At 33.4% G+C, this 11,994-nt stretch overlaps 1 protein-coding gene and 1 pseudogene across 1 annotated transcript; both read left to right on the top strand.

Annotated features, from left to right (window-relative positions):
- The first annotated feature begins 2,407 nt into the window (after positions 1–2,407).
- LOC128173081 (uncharacterized) lies at positions 2,408–10,499 on the top strand. The gene is made up of 5 exons (XM_052838806.1): positions 2,408–2,521; positions 4,174–5,841; positions 6,255–7,217; positions 8,670–8,747; positions 9,075–10,499. The coding sequence occupies exons 2-5, from the start codon at positions 4,206–4,208 to the stop codon at positions 9,083–9,085; spliced, it is 2,688 nt and encodes an 895-aa protein (XP_052694766.1). The 5' UTR covers positions 2,408–2,521; positions 4,174–4,205; the 3' UTR covers positions 9,086–10,499.
- A 1,142-nt stretch (positions 10,500–11,641) lies between these two features.
- The window catches only part of LOC128170594 (uncharacterized), a 59,243-nt pseudogene continuing 58,890 nt past the window's right edge, over positions 11,642–11,994 (top strand).

The raw sequence follows: 11,994 nt of genomic DNA, 5'->3' as shown, positions 1-11,994 counted from the left end.
CTTCCGCCCAAGTAGTTAAGTGGAAAAAGTGACAATAAATTGTAAAATAAAATAACGCATAGAAAATAGCCCTTTAAATCACCGTTTCTTTACACAGCAATAGCAAAAACTGTACTATAGAAAAAGACGAATTCCATTTAAACACTCTCGCTAAAGTCACACATCAGTGAACACACAGGTAACTCTACAGTGAACAATGGTCAAGGTGACTTTATAGGACGACTGCGTAAAACTAATAAAAATGCAAAAATTTACAAATAAACTACACCAAACTAAATAAATACTTACCACGGTCAGCTATCCGTGTCCGCGTCAAATGTTGAACTTGTGAAACTAAAACATGCCACACAGGCTTCTACCACGATACCCCCTTCTAATACTAAGCACGTCTTAATCGCTGGACAGCTCGGCCGGGTATAACTTAGCGCCTATTGTTAGGGTCGGCCAAGCACGTTGCAAAGAATTATGGGAAAAATAAAATCGGGTGTGTTCGATATGAACAGTGATTGTCACACTAGGGAATAATTTTACAAGAGCATGTTTATACACATTATCAGTATCTAATTTATTTAAACTAACCAGAAATGATCGTCTTTTTACAAAGAGTTTACAATGATTTGTAAAATATGAACAGTTTTCAAAAAAATACAATTGTTAATGAAGGAATAAGGAATCATTATTTGAGTATTATGATGTGATAAATCTGGTCGAGGCGTCATCAAATAATAATTAAAGATAAACAAATTAAAACAGAATATGAACCTGTCCAGACAAAGAAATCAGATAACAACAAGGTAGAGAGGAATAATACTGAATCTATCGTTAACAAATTTGATCAAACACAAATGACATTTTACAAACTGATCAATTCTTTCCAAAAGTAAAAAACAGTTTTAGGGGGAAGCGCAAGTCTACTAGTATGTATTTTGTATGATTTTTCTTTTATACAATTTTCTCTCTCTCTCTCTCTCTCTCTCTCTCACACACACACACACACACACACACACACACACACACACACACACACACACACACACACACACACACACACACACACACACACACACACACACACACACACACACACACACACACACACACACACACAAATTTAACGTTAAATTTATTCGCAAACAAATAAAAATCAACAGATTTGACAAAACGTGGCTCGTTGTGTAATTATTTGGTATAGCGGAAGCTTTTACTTTGACGCTGCTCGGTTTTTGTTTACTTTTGAAGTTGTGCTATTTATAGTATAATTGGTGTTTTACCCGCCTACAGCCAGGCTCTGCTTTCAGCAAAGCCCGGCTAAAAATCGCTCAAGTTTACAATGATGTTAGGTATGTGTAAAATGTTCGTCCTGCGATCGCCACAACAGTAGCACTGTAAAACATATTAGAAAAAAATAAACAACACAATAACAGTAAATAACGGAATCCCTTAATAATATACAGTGTAAACAATAAGCGGGGGAGGGGTATTCTTAAATTATTGACTTGAACAATTTAAACGCTTAAGTATCAATTAAACCATTAAATCATATAGTCCATATGGAACCTTTAACATTTAAAAAATCTTTATTAATTAAATCTCTATCTATACTCAACATATTTTGACAGCGATCAGAGGAACAGTCAGTTTTTGCTTCAGTTAAATTTATTATAAGATGTGACCATTTACTATATAGATTACTTTCAAAAAATCGTTAAATATAAAATTTATGAAATGCAAAAAAGGAAACTATTAATTTCGGTAGAAAATATGATGATTAATGGTTAGCAAAACGTTTGTGAAATATTGTAGGTGATTATTAGATGTGAACTGTCCATTATGATCAGTCAGAAAGAGAACATTATCTTATCGTTGTTGATGAATGTTCAAGCACTGTTAAAACAGCTAAATGGGGGGAAAAATTTGATAACTCCCAACAAAATTAATGATTTGTTTAGTTTGAATTGAATACTTAAAACGACCTAAAGGAATCCTATAAATGCTTAAATATAACAATAGCTGCTTAAATATAAAGTACACACGACGACGGGTAAGATTTGTTCACAGATAAAAAAGAAAATAATTGTTCTTTAACATGAATAGTTTAAATGTCCTACATCCAATGCCCTACATTCAAACCGGCAAGCCATACCGACAATCGAGGATCATCAAAAGTTTTGTTACAGAAACTTGTGACTATTGTTATTATTACATAAAACTAATTGTTAAAACTGAAGGCATAAACATATTGTAAATGTGTTTGGATGAAAAAAAGCACAGTAAATGACCCCTGCCTAAATTGGCATCTGTGTTATAATGTGTTTAGTTCGTCAAGTATTTAAAATGTCCATGGATCAATGTGCGCGAATCCAGCATAGTGCAGTGTTAAAGGGAAGTAACTCTTGTTTGTTTACCTGACGACGAGTTGTTTACATTACGGCTGTTTGGTTTATGGTCGTTATTATGATTATGATTTTCAGATACGTTATTAATGCTGCGTTACTGGTTATTTATATGTAGATTTTCCAAGGTAAGTAGTTTTCACTTTAAGTATCTCAATATGTTAGAAAATGAGCCGTTTTAACTATGAAAAAAATTATCTTATCTTTTTTCCGTTAAGTTTTCAAATATACTTACTGCTCCACGAACTATATGTAGAATATTTGGTCATTTCTGTTTGAATTTAAACGATGAAAAGTCATACGGACTTATATATAAACACCATTTAAGTAGAGCACAGACTAGAAATGCCAAAGCCATGTACTCCTTTCGTTCATAACAGTGAACGATATGCCAAGCTGCATTTCCACATTTGACTCAGAAGCCATCATCAACAATTGTTGTTGCACACTGTACAAAATAATAATTCTATGTTAATTTTTTTTAAACTTCTTGCATTGTCTTAAATGTGATTTATACCTCACAATTCCTGTTTTGTTTAAGAATAATGGATAGCCACCATAACAGCCACATGCATGAACTTTGATTTTCGCTTGTGACACTGCATGTTTAGAGCATTCAACGTAGGTTAAGTCATAATAAAACTAATCAATTGAAATTTACTATTTGTGTATCCTTCTGTGATACGGTGCTTTATTTGCAGTAGCTTTTCACATACTTTACATAAAAACAGCATTTGGAATGTATAAATCTAAAAAAGTTGTTACACTGAGCAAAAAAAAATAATTATATGTTCTCTTTCTCTTTTTTTTATCTCACAAACAAGCAAAAACCTTTAAAGTCAATAATCACTTACTCTATTTAAATAAGCTCAGTATCGCTGCATCAGCTTAAGGTGCATCAATATTGAATATTGTTACTGTTATTGTCTTGTTTTTCGACAAGCAGCTTCAATTACATGTACATTATTTAAACTTACTTGTAATAGTAAATTAATACCTTTTCCAAATAATTCGAAGGAAATTCAACTGAATGCGCTACATTTGTTGAGGTTTTTCAGGTACACCCTATGATCTTATAATTTGATGAAAAATTGTTACAAACATTTCATACTTAATTGTTAACAACAGTGTAACAGGGCATTTAGTGTATCGGCTTAGCAATAAGATATTTCATTTTTGTTATACTTTCATGTTAAATACAGAAATCTGATTGGTTAAGACGCAGTTCATAATCCAATCTATTTTCCTCAGCGTTAGCAACGCACTTAGCGACGGGTAACATTACAAATTGTTACATGCGCGAAAATTATGTGCGTACGGTCCCTGTAGAATTCACGTTATTCTTATACAAAAGCAATAAAATTTTCTTAAAAATTAAGAAATTCAGTATAACAAAATAAATAGTGCCTGTTTGGGAGGATAACAGTTGAAATTGACACCCCTCGAAAACCATTGTCAACCTCCGCTTTGCGTCGGTTGACAAAAGTTTTCTCGGGGTGTCAATTTCAACTGTTACCCTCCCAAACAGGCACTATTTATAAAGTGTTGACAAGCATACAATTTTGCACAAAGATCTATCTGGTACTGCTAATTCGAAAATCATCGTTGGCCACCAGAATTTTTACAGGATGGTTGCCACTTAAACAAAATATGCTTCCATGTAAAGTACCGGGGAGGGGGGTGTATATTTAACTCGAGTTTGCTAAATGGGTACTGCATTGACTGTTTACAATTGAAAATAAATTCATTTTTTTTTTGTAAACCTCATCTATTTTAACAGGTTTTGATTTTGAGACAAAGACGTTCCACATTATGGACACAGCAAACTCCCTATACCGAGTACATCTGTGTTCTATGTGTTCGGGGGACACAGAGTACCATTGTTTATCGTGTCCATGTGATCTGTGTTCACAGTGTAAAGAGAGCCATGTACAAGATGTCAAAACAATAGATCATAATGTCATGCCATACTGTAAAAAATCCAGGAACATTTCAGCACAGAAAATCTGTCAGAAACATCCAAAAATGATCCTCGAAATGTACTGTGAACCTTGTGAGCTCCCTGTCTGTTATCATTGTTCAGAGCATAGAACACACAAATGGATAAATATTCAAAGAGCATACCAAACAAAGCGACAACAATACCAAAAAAACATTCACGATATCAGAAGTTATGCTCTTTTTTTCAGACCTGTTTTCCTAAAAAGAAACATTGCTGATATCAAAACCTGTCAAACAAAATTTTCCCACTATCAATCAGAAATGTTCACAAAGGCCCAGAGGCTGACGAATTTTATAAACTATAGGTTACATCTTATTGATTTCAAGCACAGATGTTTAAAACAGATTAATGAAATAAACAAGCACATTTTTACCATTGAAAGATATGAAAACATATATGGAGAGTCAGCATTGAAACCGCTACACTTCCTCTCATTTATAAAGAAATCTTGCCTCCCCCAGATACAAGACAGTCCACTTCTTCATATGCATGCCAGCCAATTCTTCATGACTAAGTCATTCAACAAGAAAAATGTGATAGAGTCCCTGGGTAAAATCCAAATCACAGAGGGAGGAAGCCGGCGGGTAGAAAATGAGTGTCTGCTTACACGAATGGCTGGTCCCGAGTTCCATCGATCTTTCACGGTCACAGATGTACTTTGTTGTCAGCACATTTCATTTGTGACATCAGACCGTTTCTGGGTCAGTGGTGTTGATGACAGCCTAAGGTTGTCAAATACAACAGAAAATACTCTACATCATCTGGATGAATCAATTAGAGGTGGTGAATTAGGACCGCATACAGTGAACGGTGAGAGTGAATTGATATTTATAAACTCGAAATTAAAAATTAGAAAACTGTCAAAGGATATGAAAAAAACTACCACATTCATAGATATAACAAACTCCACATGGAGACCACGTTGTGTGTACTGGTCCAAGTCAACGGGTGATATTTTGATTGGAATGGATAGCTGTAGTGCAGGTAGGGTAACTCGGTACAATCAGTCTGGACAATTAACACAAACAATACCAGACCAGAACACAAGACAATATATATCACCCAATTATATAACAGAGAACAACAATGGAGATGTCGTGGTGTCTGACTGTATCTCTTTTACTGCATACGGAGCCGTAGTGGTGACAAAACGAAGTGGAGAATATCGTTTCTCTTACACAGGATATCATTCACGAATACAGCCACGTGGAGTCTGTACTGACGCGCTGTCACAAATCCTGGTGTGTGATGGTTGTGAGAACACCGTACAGATGTTAAATAAAGATGGTCGTTTCCTATCATATTTACTACTAAGACCTTCTGGAATAGAGTATCCCCATAACCTTAGCTATGATGTCGACACCTATCGTCTCTGGGTTGGTTCACAGTACGGCGACAACAAGATATGCGTTTACAGATATATTCCCAGAGATGACTCCCTAACAGGTACTCATAAATTTTCATTAGTGATTGTGCACATGTAGAAATGCGTTTTTATCCATTATATAGTGCTAATGAGAAATAAAACAATCATGGTCTTGTGCTTGTTTTTATATATTGACGCCAATTAATGTAAAACATAATATATAAATGACACTCAATCAAGACAAATAAAACACTTCACATGTAGCAAAAGGAATATAAATAGACACAGGTTGTTAATAGTTTTAAGAAAGAAAAACACATATAAATGAGTTGTGTCATGTTATCAAGTTTACAACAGTAAATCACTGTACTAAGTGGATTGTTACAATTACAAGCCTGTTTTTCGTAACATTTTTTTCAAAAGATATCTCAATTAAAAAACGAAATGTAACATTACACTTCATGACTTACATTTTTATGTTTGATGTTAACAGATATCAAACCAACCATTGCTGATATGATGGGATCAGGCTGTGACATCTCAACCACTGGGACTCAAAACCAATGGCAAAGGAATGGTCGTCAGCTGAAACTCATGTCTATTCCAGAGGTTCTGTACACACACACAATGAATGAAGAGAACTGGGGTATTCACATTAATTATGTAACAACAGAAGTGTTCTGGGTCAGTGATAGAAACACCGTCTACTCGTACGACTTAGATGGTGACAATCTTGAATGTGCACCTGATTTATATGAGGGTGATACACAAACTGGTAGTGGGTCACACACGGTAAACAAAAATGCTGAATTAATTTATATAGATATCAAATATAACATAAAGATATTTCCCATAACTTCGGAAACACCCGTCACATTTATAGAAATTAAAGATTGTACACAAAAACCACGCTGTGTGTACGGTTCCTTGTACAGCGGGGATCTACTGGTTGGAATGTTTAACTATGACACACAGAGAGGAAGTGTCTTCCGGTACAACCAGAACGGACAACTAACACAGACAATACAACAGGACAGCACAGGAAGGGAACTTTATAATCAACCTAATTATTTAACAGAAAACAAAAGTGGGGATGTCGTGGTGTCTGACTGTAAGTTTGATATGTTTGGTGCTGTAGTGGTGACAGATCGTGAAGGAAGACATCGTTTCTCCTACACAGGGATTCCACCCGAATCACGATTAGAGCCACGTGGAATATGTACTGATGTGCAGTCACATATACTGGTGTGCGATTATTGGACCCACGCAGTACATATTATCGATAAGGACGGTCAATTTTTGTCACATTTGTTGATAAATTTAGAAGCGATGGTTTTTCCTCACAGCCTAAGTTATGATTTTTGCTCTCATGAAGTTTGGGTCGGATCTTTTGTCGAAAGCACGGTGTTGATATACAAATATCTAACTAACACAGACGAACAGGGTGCATTGACAAGTATGTGTAATTAACATTTTATCAATATTTATTTAATTTTGTCACAACAATATCTCTCGAGTCCGTTTGAAAGTTAAATTTGCCAAAACATGCTAGTAAAAACCAACAAGGAATTAAGTACACCGCGCAGCACTGTTAAGGCTTACTTTGTGATTGCGCCAACCAGAAAGAAGGGGAAATGTTAACTATGACATCATACAAAACAACAAGTCGTCAAAAATGCCAGTAAATAAATGTCCGACTGTTATGAGTACGAAAACATTAAACTACATTAATAATTACCTATGTGTGCAATTTTGTAGTCAAATAAGTCCAACAACGATAAATATAAACAACTGACGATCGCGGTGCACTTGTCGATGTGACGTTATACTGAAAATGTTGACGCATATTATGTGTAGAGATAGGCGGACTTATCAATTTTTTAACATTGAAAGATGCATTTTATAAATTAACAGAGCATGATCTTAAACAATTACTATACCATTAAATCCTATCTTGTATGCTTGTTTTTCTTAGACATGAGTCATTAGAGAGATTATTTTTTTGAGCGTGTATTATTTCTATTCTTGTGTGTTAAATGTACAGTTTCGATGTGTTTGACATCGGGAAGCCTTTATAAATTCGTTTTTTAAAAGGGCATACGCTAAACAGATCATTACCATTTTTGGATATAAATGAAGGCAATGTTTAATTTATTAAACAGTGCTGCTGCTTTGCTAAAATCTATAGATTGAATTAATAAATACGTAAAATATTAAGCGAAGGTCATATAAATTCTAAACGAAGCCCATTTCTTCTATATTCATATTAAGAAGATATGAACTCTATGCAAAGCAGCAGCACTCTTCAGAATCTATCAGATAATTAGAGTTTAATAATCATTTGAATGTTTAATTCTAAAAAGGGTGTGCCCTTGTAATATTGAAATTTGTTTATGACCTCCATTCGGGGTAATCATTGATTCATGTCACGTGACAATGAATTCAGGGGACCGCACTAAGTGTCATACAAAGTAGCATTTACTACACAAATATGTGTATATATCATGATAATATAATTTTACATTAATATATTGTAATAATAGATGCATCGTTTCACGAACGTTTAGATCCGCTGATATTTTCATAGTCATTCTTAACAGTGCTGCGCAATAAAGTTTCTGACAAAAAACAGCTTTCCGTACAGAACTTAATTAAAACATCACTTTAATAATAACAATCCATTTCATATTCGAAAAATTTAAAATTTAGCAGGTTGTTAGCAGTCCAATTAATCAAGACAAATATAATTTTTAAACAATAATTGTGTGTCAATGTATTTATTTAATCAGATCAATATCATTATACAAATCATAGAAAATTTGTTTTGAATAGGATAAGTTGTTTGATATCACTACATATTAAACACATCAGATATCTTTACTTACAATACAACAATGATTTGTTGTAGATGAAGATACTCACCGTACTGATATGGCTGCCTTTCCGACTCATGGCCTGCCTGAGAATGAAGCTTGGACGTTGACAGGTTGTACATTTTTCTGTAATATATTGTCTGGTGTCGAACATTCTTTAACGTATGCTGCTGTAGTTCACAAGCGTATAATTCACATTGCATGTAGTACAGACTTATGTTATCTTTTGTCGTTACCAAACACGGATGTATTTTGCTTAATTCAAACTTCCACTAATAACAAGAAATTAAAGTCGAATAACGGCATATCTAGCATTTCAGATGTAAACTATATTAGATGTTTGTTAATATCAATATTTGAATACATTGTTATATAGTTATTATTATTGTTTCATGCTTATTGTTATTAAAATCATTCAATATTTGTTACTTCATTTGTAGATCAACAATGATTTTCCTCACAGAAGATAAGAGGGATTACAAGTGATGTTGTTGAACAGTTGAATTTCAGTATTGACAATATATAAAATGGTTGTACATAGTTAGGAACTGCTCCTTCACAAATCAAACTGTATATTAGCCATAAAATTTATCAATATTGATTTGAAACCCATTCTAAGCTAATTCTAAGGAATAAAGTGTATAAATGAACTTATATAGAAAAGGAAATGACAATGAAACCTGATTAAAATCTAACCAATTTAAAGGAAAAAATGATTCTGTATATTGTTTATCTCAATTGAATTCAAACATTAGTTGCACTTACTCATCCATCCGTCTACCTTTTCTCTCTTGAAAATTAAGCTAAATTGAAAACATATGTTCACTTACCTCCATTGGTTGAAGAGGGTTAAAAAGTACTTGAATGATTGGTGTTTCATTCATCAAAAGTTTGAAATTATTTTTTATTATTGAAACCTTCAGATCCGAATGAGCCTTTGTAGCTATGTTTAAGTACAAAGAAACTGTTTTCGCTTTACTATGAGTTGAAATGATTTTGTCACATCTGTCTCATACCTTTGGATAAATTTTTTAATTTCAAGCTCAGGTAACACGGTCAATAATGCTTGTTAATAGCACATTCCATTCAGTAATTATAGTGCAGAGCAAACTTTATTTTTAGATTGTAAGCTAAATTCTATAAACACAGTTTTTTTTTCCTTCTGTGTTTAATTGAAAGATATTTGTTTCGAAACAAACATGTATCAAGTTGAAAAGTGATGAAATGATACTATGTATAATTTTTTTTTATATTAAATCCCAAAACGTATTCTTATATCAATTATGATCACGGATGCAGTCGATGGTATTAAAATTTTGATTCAATTCGATCTCGCTATTATTTTTAATATATTTAGCTGTTCTTAATTGTGTTTTACAAAGAAAACAATTGAAAAGGTAGATAGCATACATGTGATTTATTTCAACGTTTCTCATGTAATATTAAACCTCTTAATACGTTAGACTTATCGACCGTAAACGTTGAAAGAGAGGGCTTTGTATCTATTGTTTGTTGTGTGAAACCCTGTATCATCGATTGAAGGTTAATTCGCAAGTCAATAGGCAAGTTCCGAAATACGTGCTCTCTAAAAAGGGAGGTGCATTTAATAGGGTCGATTCGAGTGGTGGGTACAAATATCCAAGGATGCTTATTAAGGTTTACGTTGTATATATCTGATTTCTAATATTGGGTCTGTAATCTTTATGTCTCTATCATTTGTTTGCATGTTGTTTATATTTTTAATATGTCTTGCAACATTTGTATGGGTCAATTTACGTTGACTAGATATCTGACTGTAACAGCTTATATGTGTGTCTGATGCATTTTGTGTATAGTGCTCTGTCTATGGACGGAGTTTATTTGAAGTTTATTTTGAACATCGTGTATATCTTGTAAACTTGTCAATCCCTACAATTTATTTTTAAACTGACCATGTTGCACTCCCGATGCTCGCAGCATCTCTTTATATAGAGTTTTCTTTACTGCAAGATTTAAATCAGTTGATATTTTTCTTCCTATCTCTATATTATACACAATATTTAATGTATTTTGATGTATTCAACCGTATATCAGAGTAAATGTGTATTTTTAAAGAAGTCTAGGGGTTTTTTAATTGATGATAAGGCATCAATGTACTTTTTGTTAAAAATCTACGCTGCTGAAGTGGTCATTTGAATAACTTAGCTTAATTAATACCTTTGACTTTTAACAGGTCTTAATCCTCATAATTTAGTAATAAAGGTTACCATTTGACAAACGCAAAAACAAACGTTGTTAACAAAACAGCTTTCTCTTCCTCAATCTCCTTAAATCCACTTCTCTCTCTCTCTCTCTCTCTCTCTCTCTCTCTCTCTCTCTCTCTCTCTCTCTCTCTTCCATTTCATTTGAATAAGTCATTTTGAAACCTACCACTACATTTATTCACTTTAGCACATATTTTTATAACATGCCCAAAATTAAAATTATTTATTATTTTGATGAAAAACCTCATTATGGCAAGAAACACATTCTCCAGAGATAGATTCGCTTGGATCCGGTTACACCTTGAATATTCTCAAGACATTTAGGCAGCGTTTTTCTAAAGTAAATAATTTTTTTTGGAATTGTAAAGAAAAACCTTGCATAAATACTATACAAATTTTAAATAGCTTAATTAAAATCGAGTTTAAAATACAGAATTTTTGCACGGATATGAACATAGAAACATTACCTGTATAAGCAAAATTTCAGAATTTTTGCCTTATAATCAAACCCTTTAGAACACTTTACTCGGAATCTATCGGTTTTCATTTTATTCTGACTTCTCAATTCTTTTACGCTTTGTAACAAACGGCTGTTATCCGATAAGACGAAATGGAGAAGGGGATGTTAATAATTTGGAAAAACCTACATTTAAATGACTCAGTTGTGTATACGTTGACTGGTCCTCTGTCTCTATCGTACGAAGCTATATCGCACATATCAGACAGGCATTGCCAGTCCACTGTGTACCTCCGTCCTGATTTGTAAACAATAGTTTTGTTTTTCACGTTAACACCGCTAATACAGAGATAGTACTACACAAGTCATTCACTGTCCAATTTACATTCATACACCAAAGGATTTAAAGCACGATTTTGGTGTCGCCTTCAGAGAAAAAGGTAATTTTTTCCTCATAATACTTCTCAAAATTACAATCTTAACATGACTTTAATATTTAAACTAAATCTTTATTTATCAAAGCTAGAAAATTCGAGTTAAAAATGATTGGGGGGAAAGCACTCTCTACTATTGGTGTGCCGTTCCCGCAGAGCTATTTGACTGTACATACAACAACTTATTAAAAAGATATTAATGCATACCGGAAAAAACATTTACACA

The sequence above is a fragment of the Crassostrea angulata genome, chromosome 2, assembly GCF_025612915.1.
Source record: "Crassostrea angulata isolate pt1a10 chromosome 2, ASM2561291v2, whole genome shotgun sequence".
NCBI lineage: Eukaryota > Metazoa > Mollusca > Bivalvia > Ostreida > Ostreidae > Magallana > Magallana angulata.
This window is presented reverse-complemented; position numbering and strand designations above follow the sequence as displayed.